The sequence below is a fragment of the Halyomorpha halys genome, unplaced genomic scaffold (genome assembly GCF_000696795.3).
Source record: "Halyomorpha halys isolate HHAL.00 unplaced genomic scaffold, Hhal_1.1 Scaffold1054.1, whole genome shotgun sequence".
NCBI lineage: Eukaryota > Metazoa > Arthropoda > Insecta > Hemiptera > Pentatomidae > Halyomorpha > Halyomorpha halys.
This window is the reverse complement of record NW_027111400.1, coordinates 249,458-266,898: the sequence shown is the minus strand read 5'-3', so window position 1 is coordinate 266,898 and position 17,441 is coordinate 249,458. Positions and strand designations below refer to the sequence as shown.

General features: G+C 29.2%; 2 protein-coding genes across 4 annotated transcripts in view; one reads left to right on the top strand and one right to left on the bottom strand.

The window, feature by feature from the left end:
• The window catches only part of LOC106688112 (NHL repeat-containing protein 2), a 12,438-nt gene extending 3,415 nt beyond the window's left edge, over positions 1-9,023 (bottom strand). The window contains exons 1-10 of one of the 2 annotated variants that reach the window (XM_014432424.3): positions 8,781-9,023; positions 8,535-8,701; positions 8,301-8,460; positions 6,563-6,834; positions 6,310-6,450; positions 6,030-6,232; positions 3,708-3,930; positions 1,350-1,526; positions 1,170-1,277; positions 914-1,091 (exon numbers count right to left, since the gene is read on the bottom strand). In XM_014432424.3, the coding sequence (XP_014287910.1) occupies positions 914-1,091; positions 1,170-1,277; positions 1,350-1,526; positions 3,708-3,930; positions 6,030-6,232; positions 6,310-6,450; positions 6,563-6,834; positions 8,301-8,460; positions 8,535-8,701; positions 8,781-9,003 (1,852 nt within the window). In that variant the 5' untranslated portion in view covers positions 9,004-9,023. The remainder of the gene's footprint in view (positions 1-913; positions 1,092-1,169; positions 1,278-1,349; positions 1,527-3,707; positions 3,931-6,029; positions 6,233-6,309; positions 6,451-6,562; positions 6,835-8,300; positions 8,461-8,534; positions 8,702-8,780) is intronic. The other variant, XM_014432425.3, reaches the window with a different exon arrangement.
• Positions 9,024-9,192: 169 nt separating this feature from the next.
• Sou (required for meiotic nuclear division 5 protein souji) overlaps positions 9,193-17,441 on the top strand; it is a 14,943-nt gene continuing 6,694 nt past the window's right edge. Inside the window, exons 1-6 of one of the 2 annotated variants that reach the window (XM_014432426.3) lie at positions 9,193-9,432; positions 9,544-9,689; positions 13,393-13,530; positions 13,623-13,757; positions 14,597-14,729; positions 16,525-16,690. In XM_014432426.3, the coding sequence (XP_014287912.1) occupies positions 9,297-9,432; positions 9,544-9,689; positions 13,393-13,530; positions 13,623-13,757; positions 14,597-14,729; positions 16,525-16,690 (854 nt within the window). In that variant the 5' untranslated portion in view covers positions 9,193-9,296. Of the gene's footprint in view, positions 9,433-9,543; positions 9,690-11,392; positions 11,501-13,392; positions 13,531-13,622; positions 13,758-14,596; positions 14,730-16,524; positions 16,691-17,441 lie in introns of those variants that run through there. The other variant, XM_067049405.1, reaches the window with a different exon arrangement.

The window sequence follows — 17,441 nt, the reverse complement described above, 5'->3', positions numbered from 1 at the left end:
TTCAGTAATTTGAATGAATTATGTACGGCCCAATTTATACTATTTATTGCCAAAATTTTATACAAGTTTAATACAAGTGAGTATTTATGCTAAATGTATTTATGCTTTATTTAGCATAAATACTCTCTTGTATATAACTATAAAGTATTTATACTAAATTCTCTCTAGTATTATATATATACAAATTATTGACTGTGTAATTTCAAATTATGAAGAAGATGGTCAGGGGTACAGTCAAAAGAGAAGATAAATAGTTGCTAACTATAATTGTCTGTTATGGCAGGTAGGGGTTCAAAAGGAACCCTTACTAGCCCAGGTAGAACCATATAGAATATTTTAAATAAAATAAATGAATAGCCAATTTTTTTTATTGCTGTATTTGAAATAATTAAACATAAAAAACATAAACAAGAAAAAAAAAAGGAACTTCTAAAAATACAAAAATTAAAAAACAGAAATTGTTGTTTTTTGTCTTTGCGAATAAATAAAATTGTCTACATATCACCTTGGGTGATGGGGCCCCTAGTGGAGAAATGTCCTCATGGAGAAGAGCCGCCTTTCGTGGCTTGAAGCGAGTATCAGAGTTGGCCAGCCTGCTAGCAACTTACTGACTAGTTAGTGAGATAAGGGCCACTGACCCGGTGTATTTACACAAAACTTGTATTATTAATACCTCTGTAGCAAATAAAAACATGCTAATATGCAATGCTTACAACAGATGCATTTATTTGTATTTATAAAATGGAAACAATTATTAAGCATATGTTGGCCGCAACATTCTCTTTTGACCAAACCTCTGACCATCTTCATAATATAAAGTATTTATACTAAATACTCTCTAGTATTAAAAAAAAAAAAAGAGAATAAAGTATGTCAGAAAAAAATAAATAATAGTAACTAAAGAGAACAATACCTGGTAAATATAACATCCACTTGGAAGGCGCCTCTTTTGTAAGTGAATATTTATTTGATAAGGTTAAAGATATCTCCAACTCTAAATCGGAACCTTCTGGGTTGATGGTAACTGATGTTTTCTTAAATTCTTCACATCTTTTATTGTCAACAACAGCAGGTTTTTCTTTTAGAGTCAGCTGGAATTTTAAAACAAACATGATAAATATGAGGACAAATTATGTAGATTAGTCATAATGGAACTATTATTGACTTACTGTAGATAATGCTCGACTTTTTATTTCAAAAACTTTTATTTCACAATTATTGGTGTCAGCAACGTATAATTTGTCATCAAGCGCACAGAGACCAGCGGGCTCATTAAACTGCAATAATATTAATCCTCTTTAAAATTTAATGTAAAAATTAAGATTAGTATGATAAACTTGACAAAATACCTTCTCCTCACTGACGGTAACACAATCCTTTGAAAGTATGTCAACTTTTTTGATTTTATGATTATAAGTGTCAGCGATGTACAGAGTATTATCAAAAGAACTCCAAGAAACGCCCAGAGGATGCTGAAGCTTGGCATCGCTACCAACACCATCCTTGTCACCAAATGCAAACAGGTTCTGCAAAAAGTTAGAATGAAATACTTTTCTAGTTTTATTAATAATGTGTCTTGTGTCACATACAATTTTAATACAGTTCAATTAAGTAATAACAGTTTAAAGTACAAAATGAAATAAAACACCAACATAATAAAATGTTTTATTACAGCCAATGATCCAATTAATAAACCATATTATGAAGGTGGATCATGTAGTAAGGTTCTAAAGGGCTGGATGAAGTTTTAACCAACACTTCTGGCAAAACTGCCACATGCATGTCCCACACTCGACCTGGCCTTCTAGGGCTTTGCTATGCTGCATGGTGTTAGTTGACCAGCTGTCTGTGATAGCCGTAATACCATCAAGTGTGAAATGTACATAGTGATTGCTTTGTTTTTTTAACGTAAAGGGATTTTCGCCGATACACAATCATTGGCAGAAGTGGATTATAATCAACAGAGTTGGCACTTAGGTGAATAGCACTTCTGGACTCACAATAAAGATAAAGATTGTTCTGAAGTTGTTTATATTATCTAATGTAGCTCTACTATAGAATGTAACTCTCAACTGTGATGCTCACATTTATAAAGAAAAAAATATGAGAAGCTAAGTAACAAATATGGTCATGTTTCTTTTTTCATAAAATGAGAAAGGCATAGTTCCCTTCAGATGGTTTCATCCTTTATTCAATCTCTTGTTAAAAAAAAACCGTGCCCGTGTAGGCCTCGGCGCGAAGCGCCGAGGCGACATATTTCCGTGACAACGTATACTCTATGCTAATATTACATAAATATAAATTAAAATCAATCCAATGTTATATATTTGAAATAATAAACCAGTTCACATATTGAATTCAGATATTTATTTTTGCTTGGTTATACATTAATTAATTTTTATACATATGATATAATATCCATATGTTAAACGAAGTCAATTTCCGTTACGGGACACTTTTTCTAACATGGCATCCCGCAAAATGATTTATAAGACGTTGTCACGTCAAAAAAAAAAAAGGCAAGAAATCAGCCAAAAAAGTTTACATAAAAAATGGCGTGTTTACATAAAAAAGTTAGTTTCAAACATGGCCAAGTATTTGGATCAGGTAATCACAAAAGCTTTGGATGAGCATTTAATATTTCATTTTAGCCATTGTGGCAAAATATGTTTTTTGTATATTGTGAAAAGTCTTGTTTAGAGGACCTGAGTGAGTTAGTAACTAAGCCACTTATATAATGCTTTTTTTATTTATAACTGTATAAAAAAAATAATACAATAAATAAATGTAATAGAGGTTTCAGAACACCTGATAATCTTGGGAAGGAACCAACCAATGCTGGTATTTTAATCAATGCTTTAAATTTAAAGATCCTGTGGCCATCTTCTAGAATTATCAGGTATTGTTAAGGATGAGGGATAAAGAACTAATGGTTTTGGGTGGGTAAGGATTTTGGAATGAAAGGAGGTATATCTATTTTGGGCCAAATCTGCAATGAATAGGATGTTGAGGTCTTAATGGATGAATTTATTTGTGACGTAGTAAAAAGCAGCAAGGATTTTGGATTGGATACAAGAGGAATCTGATGGTTGGGTGGAGTCCTAAATCTCAGTTCCAAATCTGCAATGTATTGGGATGTTGAGGTCTTTATGGATGAGTTTATTTGTGACATAGTAAGGAACATCAAGGATTTTAGATTGTAAGGATTGGATACAAGAGGAATATGATGGTTTGGTGGAGCCCCAAAGCTTAATAGTCCAAATAGATCCAATTATCACAGTGTATAAGAGTTTTTTGTAGTAAATGGGAAGTTTAGAGCATTTGTCAAGTAGGTGTTGTAGTAATCAGAATCTACGAGCAGTTTCTTGTCATTTCAGCATAGTATGGGAACTTCAAGTAAATCTTGTGTCAAGATAGAGCCTTAAGTAGCGAATCTTTTCAACAGGTTTTAGTGAGATATTAAAAAAAGATACAGTTGGGCAAGAGAGTAGAGGTTTACGACGGAGAGTAAAGCTGATCTCATAGGATGCTGTAATGCTAAAATTGTTTTAGTTCAAACAACGAGAAAGCTTAAAACTTTGTATTTTGTTTAAAATCTCAAGATTAAATTCTTTACCAATTCTCCCAATATATATTATATATTAAAAAAAATTGAAAATTTAACCAGTTATTATAAAATTAAATAAGTAATTTGACAATTTAATTACCCTAGGATCAGAAGCACCCCCAACTAGGGCTGAGACACTTCCAGTTTCGGCACTGATTTTTCTAATTGATGAACTTTCACTGTCGGCAAAATAAATAAAATTAGTGCCATCGTAAGCCAGTCCTGAAGGTTGAGCCAGACCAGCTGATGAGGGGTAAATGTTGTTCCTGTTTTCTTCCCGCCCACTCCCGACCAAAGCCACGCAGGTGTCTGCCTTATAAGATCTAAAAGCATAACAAATAAAAAAAAATACAGTTCAACAACTGTTGAGAGAAAAGTTGTACTTAATCACTGACATAATATTGGTTAGCACACAGAAGAGAAGGATGATCAGTCGCAAGCTATTCCTTACAATTAGAATTGTTTTGTGTTTTAATTTATAATATATGTTACCTCAATAATTAAACACAACTGTTAATATTAGTGGATTGTTGTAGTGGACTGTATTGATATATAATAACTTAATTAAAGGATCAGCCAAACCAACATAAAAAACAAAAATGCTAAAACTATCAAAATTCTCTAAACTATGGTCTTCTTGACTTTCAATCTCTTTTTAACTTGCTAATTCTATTATGTTTATTCTTAATGTTTGAAACTCGTATCTGTCACCTACTCAATAACTTTTATCAGATTTCTAACTATCTTTTTATAGTTATTTCCGTGCTTGTTGCTTATAAATTTTAAGATGTACCACTTGTTGCTTATCAATTCAATAGTATCTCTTTACTAACATTGATAACCCCAGGAGGTTCTTAATAGTGGCTAGCAAGTAGATAGCAATTCTGTTTACCAAATTGATAAAATGAAACTTCAACATTATATCTCCAATTAATAAAACGGTGCTTATTAGAAGCAGTCTGAAGAATAAGAATTTTGTTTAGAGGGATAATGTCCAAGCAAATTGGGGCAAGTGCCTCAGAGTGCTTTAGTTCAGAACGTCGTGGGTTTGAATCCAATTTCACAGAGACCCCAGGAAATATATCTTGAAATTCCCATTCCTGGGACTGCATAGGTCATCGTCTGGAAGACTTGAGCCAAAAAAAATTTGTGTTAATTTCATTCTTAAAACAGGAAATTATTTAATTCATGTTAAAAAACCTACTGTGTGGCACTAATGTTACAAAGTAGTAACATGAATTTGATGAGGACAACAGCTAACAAATATTTCCCCTCCAGACAAGGTATGTAATATAGAAGCTATACCTTTATAACAATCAATTATAAATTCAGTTATTAAGTAAACCTTTGAAAAAACTGGACATATGTAGAGCAACTTAAAATATGAGTTCCCCTCTCCTCCTCCAGGCAAATGTGTTGAAAAATATAAAACGAAAACCAATATTGACAAACCCTTTAATAAACAGTGCCCCATTTGTTTCTAAAACCAGCAAGTGGGAATTTCCAGTTAAAAAAAGTTTGGTTTCATACCCATAGATGGCAGAAGGTAAAAAAAAGATTATTACTGGAACAAAATAGTTTACTAGTGCACTTTTGCTGAAATATTTATCAATTTATTGGAAGTTTTTTCCACCTGAGGAAGGTAATACTAATATTTACACAAGCACATAACAATGGTGTGCAATAATACAAACACGTTGCCATATTTCAATATATTTGTAATAAACTGAGTTAAATCATAAACAAAATTAATTTTGTCAGATATAAAAAGTGTTATTATCAGAAATAAGAACTGCTAAAATTATGCACAAGTGTATGGAAAACTATATTTTAATTATTTTTCTTATAATGGATAACTATATTTTAATTATATTTCTTATAATGGATAACTATATTTTAAGTATATTTCTTATAATAGATAAACTATATTTTAATTATATTTCTTATAATGAATAACTAAATTTTTTATAATTATCATTAAATCATAGATGTTTATTCTACTTTTTTTGTTTCCCTCAAAATATATATTTTGGGATATTTTATAAATGCCACAATCTAACACAAAAGTGGCAGTAACAAAAACGGGTGTTTTTAATATGTCTTTAATAAAGCAACACAAAAGATTTGCTTTCTATTGATTAGAACAAATGGACCAAAATAAAAGTGAAATCACATATTTTTAGAAAGTTAACTAATGTGTCTAAAAAATAATCAATTTCGATATACTTATTTATACCATAAACAATAATATTTTAACCAAAATAAAACAAAATATAAAATGTGTATAAAGAAACTGCTTCAGTGCTTAATTTCCAGTGGCATGGTCTAGTGCACCGCTACAATCTGTTTCTATTTTTATTACTTCATTTTATAATAAATAAAATAAAGTAGTCAAAGAATTTAATCAAAATTTGGCTATTACTTTTTCCAAAGAACTGTATCGTGAAGAAAATATCCCCATATTTGATGAGTCCCAGCCATAGCGATAAGTAAAACGTCATTAAATAAACAAAGGTCCCAGGGGGACGAAATGGCTTGTCTCGCCCCTCCTTTACCTCCAACATAGTCATGTCCCTGTACACCAATACCCACGATTGTACTCACTTCTTTGCTGTCAAAATTTATCTGATAAAAAAAAAAAAATGTTAATAATACAGAGATAAACTTCATGTAATGAATCATACTCTAAGCAAATGATTTACCTCACGAATACAATGGTTTTCAGTATCGGCAACATACAGCTTTTTGCTGTCAAGAGAAAATACTGAACCTTGTGGGGAAAAAAATTTTGCTGTAGCGAAATCACCATCGGTCAAACCAGGCGATATACCTCCTATTTCATACTAGAAGTAGAAGTTGAATTAATAATTATTCAGAAATTATAAGTAGCAAACTAAAAAACATTTACTGCCTTGTTTCAAGAAATTCTTCACTTGACAAAGAAGTAATTCGTACCATTATGTCACCAGCGATATCAGCAACAATTATCCTATGATGAGCTGAATCTGATATTGCAATGAGTTTCTTATCGGAGGAAACAGACACTTTTCCAGGATAGGATAGAATACTGCTACTCTTTGGGAAACTGTGGGCAGCTATTTGCGGAATACATTTCTCTGAAAGTCTTTCTTTTTTCTTATAAAATGAAATTGCTTCAGTTACGAACATTTTCAGTGTGTTGTAATGTCCTTCACCTTGAAGCATTAATAGCGGTTCACTGTTAGGACCTGCAATGAAATATTAAAACAAAATGTACTAAATAAATAAATGAAAAGGAAAAGTTTTTTAAAAATATCTTACAATAATATCGATAAATATTTTTATTGAATAAGTACATCATAAAATAAGAATATAGAAAATATATATTAATATTTTTGATGAAATGAGGAAGACGCCATTGTCTTGTCCTTCAAGATACTTGTTTTAAGATAAGAATTAACAACTCATAATTCAAAGAAATATCAAAATAGATATATTCAGTCCTTATCAATTAAAAAAAAAGTTATTGTCTTATTTTTAAACAATTCAATTTAATAAATTACCAAGATCCATGAGAATTTATATTTCAAATTGGAAAAGATTTTTAAGATTCTATTAAAAAAAAAAAAAAAGCTGTACAAATGTACATTGATATGTGAATATTCAATTTAAAGAATATTCCTAACATCCATTACACAAAGTAAATGCATCCATAAATATCTAAAATAAAATTTGAAAATTAAAATTAAGTTCTTTGAAACATTCCATTAGAAAATTTATTAAGTTATATTTTTATGAGTATTTAGAATATATTGAACTAACCTGTTATAACAATTAAATTTGAAAAATAAAATTACAAACATTTTGCTAGCTATAAACATTGAACAATGAATTATTTATATTTAATTTTTGGATTAATTATGTTTAGTGATAAGAGACTAATATGGTTGAATTAACCAACAAAATGTTTGGGCAATTTCACTTTTAAATATTAGACTAATATACAGATTATTAAAGTTTAAATAAACCATACAATATGAGTTAATGCCCAACATAATGTCATAAATTTACTTTTAGAGATAAGAATTACTGCAGTAAACAAATATTACATCTACAAATGTAAAATTTAAGAATAAAATGTAAAACTAAGGGTAAGGGAGATGAGAAATATTTATATCCTCCATTCAATTGTTAGTATTATTTATTCAATTCAAAATTACTTTAATTTTTAACAAATATTGTTTCATTTAACCACTAAACTTAGATGAAAATGACTATTTTTATTTTAATTATAAATGCTTTCAATAGTAGACAAGAATATTAAATTTGGTAACACAACACAACTGTCACTCCAAATCGCAATGTTCTACTGTTATAACCTACACTATTATTAATTTTGATTTAATTGGTTGATAGCAAAGAACTTCCACTCCCTAAAGAAAGGGGAAAAAAAAACCCTAATGGGTCCTTCTTCACTACAATTTAGGCATAAAATAAATAAGATTCATTTTATGGTGTAAGGTTTTTAACAGTGGTCAGCCAATTGCTCATAAGGTATAAGTGAGTGCACACCCTATTTCATATCAGAAGCAATTGTGAACTAGACCTTCGATTCAATTAATTTTTATTGTTAATTAGACCATGATAATTTATAATTAGCCTTTTTGTCCCATTCAAGATGGGGACATGTCAATGAAAAGTCAAGATGCCTCACCTAAAACGTAAAGAGTAGGCCAACAATGTACCCCTAAAGTCTGCCACATAGATTCACTCTTGTCATTCACGACAGGATGAGTGATATCATAGCGTCTGACAGCATCTTTAATATTACCTGTAATCTTTTCATTAGTGAACTTAGCACTATGCACACCGATCTGAAACCAAAGACAAAATAGAAATTTTTTTACAGTATAGAATCATGGTAGAGATCTGTTATCGAGATACATACAACTACTAGTCCATCTTTCACAGAAATTTCTTGTTCAAGCCTTTTCAAATCAGGCAAAATGTGCATACAATTTATGCAGCAATAAGTGAAAAAATCCAAAATAATTATCTTTCCTTTCAAGTGATTGTGCAAAGATAATGGTTCTGTAACATTGATCCACTCCAAACCTGTCCAAATACGACAATATTATACAATATAACTAAGTCCATTATTAATATCAAACTTAAATGAGGCCAACAAACCTACCTACTTTAAAATCTGGGGTTAATTTGGTATTAGTAAGACTTGATACATTTTCTAAATGCTTTAATATTAATTTCTGAACTTGTGCCTTTTCTTTTTTGTGCTTAAGATCATCCATAAAATTGAAACTAAGCTCCCCAACTTGCTCGATAATGCTTTCCATGGTTGGGCTTCCCTGGCTGAACCAAGAGAATAGAGGCAAACTTAACCTCCACTTTGTAAACATGCCTTTAACCTACTAGTTTCTTTCCGGCCAGTCTGCCTCTTTGATAATTAATACCCCATCAATTGTTCGTAGTTTTTAAGAATAATAAAACATCAAAAATAATTAATAGTACCTTAACTTTATATCTATATTTTTACATGCTAATTTACAAATGTTTTGCTATTGTGATTTGAGAAATCATTCAATAATGTCAACCATTGGCTCATGACAGGCGTTTAGTTCTCAACCCAGTGAAGTTGTTGACATGGACGTGTAAACCAGTAGGCATTCAAAATATAATTAATTTGTTCGAAATGGAAGCGTGTGTTGCTGTAGAAAGAGAAGTTGACAAAGTTCTAACCAAGTTTGGAAGTATTAACGAACATGCTGGAAGAACATTGAGAGATGTGACAAATCATATTGAGGCCCTGAGAAAGGAATTGAGTGAATGTATGAAAGTTACTGTTTATTTTTCAATTAACTTATAATTATGACGGTTTTTATATTTCATTTTACCAGTGAAATGTTACTTGAATGAGTTTTGTTGAACCTACCTTTCAGGTCCTCCAGATCATGAATTGACTTCGAACCAAGTAATGATCATGAAGCAAGCAATGAGTAAAGCTAGAGAAACAGTGCAAAGGTTAGCTACTGATCATCGAGATTTGCATAGTACAGTTTCAAAAGTTGGAAAAGCAATTGACCGGGTGAGCAATAGTTCACATCATTCTACATGTTTTCTTTGTGTGTTTATTTGTTGATCTTGGAAGTTCCGACTATTCGTCACATGGTATACTGAACTTTGAGATAGTATTATTCTAGCCAATGCTTAAGATTTTTAAATATATTGCATAGTAAGTTCTTCTATATAAATTGTATTTTAGGTAATATAAAGTCCATTTCTGTTGACATAGTTTTCTGATAAAATTTACAATTGTATTTGTTCGTATACAATGAATGGATCTTGTAGGTAATTCAGGAAAAAAGAAGTGTTATATTTTATTAGTTCTGATAGTAATCATTTTAGTTTTCAATGGGATCCACCTGACTACTTTTGCCAGTCTTAGAAGTAGGAAAAAATTTAAGTAATATCACAGTTCTATTTGTTTAGATTTTATTTAAAATAGCTGATAACCATTTCTAACTATATAATGATAATAATATGAATATAATTGGACTACCCTGGCAAAATCTGTGTTACTAAAAGAATGAAGAGTGTGAATTAATAAACAGTAATAGTAAATCAAGTTTCATGAATAACATAATAAAACTTCAATTAAGAATTATTCTAAAACTCAAAGATTACTATATTTAATAAAAATGTCTGAGTGACAAATGATAATTGGCAATTTAATATTATGAACATGAAGTAGAAGTTAGAACCTGGGTTTTTTCATTAGCTACTGAATAATCAGGCATATTTTACCGGGTTGAAATTGCAGTCCTAAACCAATAAATGTCACACTGTGAGTCAATGGAAAGGTATTTAGGTTTATTACCTAATTTTTTAAGTGATGTGTACTACAATGCCTACATACAGTTTTTTGAATTAAGAAAATTATTTGTTAGAGAAGCTCCTCGATAAAATGTGTCTCAAGAGGAATGTAACCTTCCATTTTACAGAGGTCAGGTTTCAGGTATCTTTGCTGTTGCGAACTCTTTAAAGTTTGAATCAGATGAGGATTGTTTCTCTATAAAATATAAATTTAACTCACAGGTTTTATTTATTTATTAGCCTTCAAAAACAAGGCTGTAAAGTGGACTTTCCTTCATATTTCTAGGAAAATTTTCTAGATAGTATTAAGATTTTTATTAAAAAATAATTTTTGTATATAGAGAAATTGTTCTTATAATATGTTTTAAGGTTACATTTTGAACTGATTTTAGAGGAAATTAGCACATCTGTTATCCTTTATTTGCTCAACTTACATAATGTTATAATTGAGTTTTAACTCTTTTTGAATTTCATTAGGTAATAGCTACGTACGTGGTGCTAAAAATTTGTACATACTTGTTTATGTGTTCTATATTCTGAAATATATGTTAATTTGGATTTGCTAATTTAAAATTTCATGTAAATTTTTTTTTATTCATTACTAAATTAATATTTCAATTTTATTATCTTGAATTATTTTTCCTATTGCTTAGGTATGAACATTTTAAAATTAAATTAGGTTTGAGTTTTATATTTCTTTATCAATTAAATTTTGAAAAAAATTTATTATAAGTTAATGAATTTCATTAAATTGCTCACTATCCAGTAATTATGAAAATTCTGTGTTAATTATCTCAAGTATGGTAGTCTCCATTATAGTTTATATTTCTCCTTTATGAGCTGCCTGTTGATAAGATAACTGTAGTATTATTTACAGTGATATCTTATGCTAGATAAAAAAAGATTATTTTAATAGATTATGATTAAATTATGGCTAAATTACTTAGAAGATGTGTTTTTTATTCAATGACTTCAAGAAAAAGATTTATATTTATTGATTTCATTTTTAATATCAACTTAAAGGTTATTATCAATTATAAATTTATATTTTGTGTTTTTAATTGGCTGTGATGTTTTTATGATTGTTGTTTATTTTGTTTGACATCTTTTATATTCAAAGAAGGGTTCTTATTGCTATAAGTTATAAATTACCGATTTATTGTAGCCTGAACTTTTATCTCAAAACTGGGAGGTGGTGTGCTAGCATGCTAGGTCTCAGTATTCCTTCTAAAAATTTATTTGACTAGTATTTTAATTTAGGGGTGGAGTTTTCATGCAACTTACTGAAATGGATTCAATGAAGCCTTAGAATTAGATATGGCATGAATAACCTTCCTTTAGCAAATAATGTTCTTTGAGGATAGCACAGAGAGATTGTTTTCTCAAAATTTGTGGTAACTGCTCTAACATATATATGTGTTATAGCAGTCAATATTTTGGGCTAAATACTATATATATATATATAGCCCAAATTGCAGGACTGTTTAACTGTTGTTGCATTTTTTAAATATATTGAATTTGGTAGTATCCGATCCTATCGAGGTCTCATTTTATAATCCTCGATTCTAATCATTAGTCACAATAATATAAAAGAAATGAGATAAACTGATAAAAATGCAATGAATTGTAAGGCTGGTTTAATTTTCATGTTGGAATTGGTCATATTTGATATTGGAGGTATGGGAATATTTGATATTGGAGATATGGGAATATTTGGTATTGGAGATATGGAATATTTGGTTTTTGGAGATATGGAATATTTGGTTTTTGGAGATATGGAATATTTAGTATTGGAGATATGGAATATTTGAGTACCATAATTGAGATTCCTTCATTATATTCATTAACCACCTATTATACAACTAGCAGTTGTATAATTATATCTCTTAATAATAATAATTTATTTATTTGTTTATGGGGTAACCCCCCTACAAATAGAGTTAGCCTATAAAGTACATGATTTAAAAATCATTGTAATAATAATTATATAATAATAACACTTATTATTATTATGTGAGCCTTCTCTTAGAGATGGAAGTGTTATTCAATATTCAGATCTTATTTCGTTTAAAATGTTTGTTCTATGACAATGAATAATTATATCATTCATTTGAAAAGCTTTTAATAGAAATAAACCTATATGAACACACACAGCATCCTCCTTCTGGAATTCTCTTCCTAATTTCATTGACCCATCCTTTCTTTCCTTTAAACAACACCGACGCGTTCACTTAATACATAACCAAACCTCCGCATTAATGTGAACACTGTATATAGCCATATATTGATTACTATTAGAAAATTGTAATTTAACCTAATGTTGAATGTAATTTTAATTTAGATAGTCAAACTATCGAGATGTTAGCCAGACAATTGTAAGGAGTTTGTCCCAGAATAGAATTATTGTTTCATTTCATTTATAGACAATTATGGAAATAGTCACAACCATTATTTTTACCTTTATCTATAATTTTAATGCTTTTTAGACCAGGACCCATGTTTCATAAAAATGTGCAAACTAATTCTGTTAGATGTGTAGTTGATGCTCGTTACAATTCCTAGAGTTGGGCTGCTACAATTAAAATTATAATTACTGTAATTGAAAACTGCACAAAATAAAATTACTAAACTGAACTTCTTGATGAAGCACTTTAATTGTAATAATGGTCCCAAATTATAGTTATTTTTCGCACAACTTACAATTTCACTTATATAAATATTATTACTCATTAACTCATATAATATCAGTGTTAGATTGATTCTGACTTTTCTGTAGTGACCGATTTGCTGACAAATTACTTTATGATTTTAAAATTTCAGTTTCATGTGATCCATGTTGTTGTAATTAGTAGATTTAAGTCTATGGTCAATTTTTTTATTTTTTATTAATAATTTACTATTAATTGTTTGAATAGAATTTTGTAGCTGATTTTGCCTCAACGAGTCGCGATGATGTTTTTAGTAGCCCTGATAAAGTTGTATTATTGAACAAAGTTATTTGTCAACACTTTTATCGACAGGGCATGCTCGACATTGCTGATGAATTAGCCTCAGTGAGTTTCTTTATATTTCTTCTTAATTTAATTTATGATATTTATTAAAATAATAAAAAAAAAAAAAATCATTTTGTGTTATTACTACACAGGAAGCTGGTGTTGACTCAGAAAATGGAAAAGAACCTTTTACAGAACTCAATTATATACTTGACTGCCTGAAGCATCGAGATCTTGACCCGGCTCTCGAGTGGGCTGAGAAACATAGGACGAGCTTACAAAAGCAGGTATTTTATCTTTTATTATTATTTTATTTTTTGGTCCATTATTGAAATGAATAAATTTAGTTTTCTTATGTTCATGTGATAACTTCTTAAGTAGCCAATCAATTTAAAAAAGAAAAATATAAATCTGTACAAATGATTATATATTGATTAATTATTTTCGGAAGAAGTAATCTGAAATTCTAGTTTAAACATATCAATTTAACTTCTCATTTTTGATGATCTCTCACCTAAGATGTATTACCTTTTCATTGTTATATTCACTAGTTTGTTGCTTTTTTCGGAGTTTTTAGGGCATTTAAGTTTGTGTTTTTTTTGTTCATATTTACCATTTTTGTATCGAAAAAGTATTCCTCATACATAAAGTGTTTCAGGGTTACATATTAATTTATTCATTATAAATTAAATAATTCATACTGATGAAAATCTTCAGATGTGAATAATGAATAGACATAACTACTACTACATCATGGCTAATTTTTTTTCTTGTTTTGAGATCCTTAATTCTTATTTTTAGTTTGTTCACTTAACACTAAAACACCCTGTAAGGCTATAAGGCATTAAAAGGTGTCGATATTCAGTGATCGACAGCGGTAGATGTCAAATTGCAATTTTAAAGTCTTGGAGTGAACTAATACTCTATGATAATGCTTTCATATCTAAAAAATTGAATTCATTTGGGGGTCCCTTTGTTTTTTGAAGATGTAATAATATCTTTTGATTTCACCATTTTTTTTTTTTTCAATATTCTTCAGTTCATTATTTCAGTAGTTAATTTACTTATAATATTACCAAATTAATATCATGATTTCCGTATTCTAATTCAGTTATTCTGTTTTCAGAATTCGTCTCTAGAGTTCAAGCTACATCAGCTAAGGTTTATTGGATTAATCGAAAAAGGATCATCTTGCCAAAATGAAGCCATTCAATATGCTAGAACGTATTTAAGTCAATTCGTCCATACACATGAAAAAGGCATGTACAATTTATTCCTCTTAATATTACCTAGGTGATATTTTGGTAAGATTATAGACTTGTACTATTACAGATGAAAATTAATTTTTGCATGTTAATGTTAATGCATATAATGCAATGTATACATTATATTAATGTATTATACAGTATGTTGATGCACTATACATTATGCTAATATACTATACATTGAGATGCAATTTATTATTACCCGTATTTTCTGGTACCCATCAAATTTTAATAGAAGCTAGTTTTGAAAATGGATTATAACACTAGATTTGAACTTGGTGTTTGAAATTGAACCCACTCTCTGCTAAAAATTAAAGATACCTGTAAGAATAGTGTTTAAGGTGTTAAAACTGTATAGTTATATGCTTCTTGCACACTTGCAAAAATTGTTTTCTTGTCCATTTTAATCACAGATAAAATAATATAATTTAAAAAAAATTATATATGGTCAATACTTCATAAATTAAAAATATTTCGCTTATTTTTATCAAAGAAAAGTATTGATTAGGGATAAATAAAATATCAATTATACAGTGCATTCCAGCACTTATTTTACATTTTTTTGTTTCTTATTTTCTTTAATTATAATGACATCTTTATGGCTCGACAAGTGAGCTGCAAAATTATTTTAGCCCAAAAAAGAGTGCTGTGGTGAAAAAAGTTAATGAACCGCTGCCTTAGGTAGCCCTGAAAACAAATTGTGCAGAAGAAATTTAAATGTTTATAAATAAACATATGACAACCTGTCCAAACCTGATAAATTGTCCTACTGATACAGGCCATAGAGCCACAAAGTCTCAATTATAGAGGTGAACATCTAAGAAATCAAATCTCAATTACAATAGTTTAAAAATTCTCAGTAAGAGAGTTATTTCAATGTCAAGATCTCATTGTAATTGCCACTAGTAGAGGTTTCTCACATATCCAGAGGTTACTTAATGAGGTGGTACTGTGCTGAAACAGTTTATTATGAATTTAGAGAAGAATCCTCATTAAAGCAACGGTTTAGTAATGAAGTGGCTCCATAACCTGTCTCTTTTGTTATATAGGGGAAGCCAACAACTGGCTAACAAACGTGTTTCTTGTAAAATTCAATTGAAGAAAATGTTTTCAAATAAAAAACAAATGATTGATTTTTTACAATATAGAAGTACATTTTAATTTTTATTGAGTATGTATTAAATCATTTTATTATTTATTTTAAATGTAAATTAATGTATAGGCTTACTTACATACTTGTAGAAAAATATGGTTTTTATTGGTTCCTTAATGTCGGTTTTCTCATAATGATTATCCACAGCCATCATGTGACTCAATCCTACACATAATCAGGAGTTGGCTGTACATAATTACATTAATAAAGTATATGCCAATTATAAGTAACTTATTTGAATGCACAGAGTTTGGCTTTAAACTAGTAAGTGTTCTAAAAACTTTATTATTATTGTGATTATAATTTGAACTTTATACACTATATTCACCCCTGTGATTCCTCTGATTATATCTTTGTAATATCAATCCTGGTAACTTTTTGTATTGTACAAGTCTACATTTAAGAATAACATTTCAATGTTTCTTCATAATATTTGTAAAGTTATCAAATATTTATTCTGAATAATTTTCTCTGAACTAAATTTTAAAGAACATATTGCTAAGGGAGAGTGAATTAAAAATACATACTTTTGGAGTTGTTGTTTGATTAAGTTATTTATTTAATTATTACAAATAACATGATGATATTGATTATCAATATAAATTTTTGTAATTAATCCTTTTAATGTTATTTTAGATATTCAAATGCTGATGGGTATGCTGTTATATTTGTCAAATGGTGTATCTCGTTCACCTTATGCGCACTTGTTACAACCCAGCCTTTGGGCCGATATTTATGATACTTTTACCAAAGATGCATGTTCTCTTCTCGGTTTAAGCGTTGAAAGTCCTCTTAGTGTATGGTAAGATTATTTAATTATTGGTTTTACTTTGTTGAATAGAATATTGATCATAAATGGTATGCTTTGATAAATATTCTATATTAATCTTAGTTTTAAATTTTTAAACAAAAATTACTAATTGTTTTTATAAAACAATATATTAAATGAGAATATTAGCCTAATTAAATTTAATCTGTACTGCCACAAGCCATGAAGGGGGGTTGTGGCAGCTGTACTTTGTAAGGATGCACTGTTACTAGACTAACAGTTGTGCAAGGAGGTGATTTGGTCAGAGTTACGCTCAGATGCTCAACTTTTCACCTTATTATTAAAAGTGTACACTCTTTATGAGGCTAGGTGGACCCTGGAGGGCTCCCAAACCCACAAGTTCGTAATGACAAGTTTGCACCTGTCTATTAGGGATAAATATTACAATATTTATTATAAATTAAGTTATAGTTATTACTTTTGGCATATTCTAAAACAAAATCCCTAACTTTTTTTATTAATTTCATTAAAAGCTTGTCTATGTTGGATTAAAGTCGGGCTTAGAACTATAACCATTTATTTATTTTTGTTTATATTATAGCTTTATAATGTATCAAATTTTAATAAATAAAACATCAAAGATATTAAAAAATAGGAAGATCATTGATTGACCATGTTTATTAATTAATAAAAGAAAGATTGTGGTAAATAAACTATTTATTGTAACTAAAATAGTAAATAAACTATTTATTGTAACTAAAATAGTAAATAAACTATTTATTGT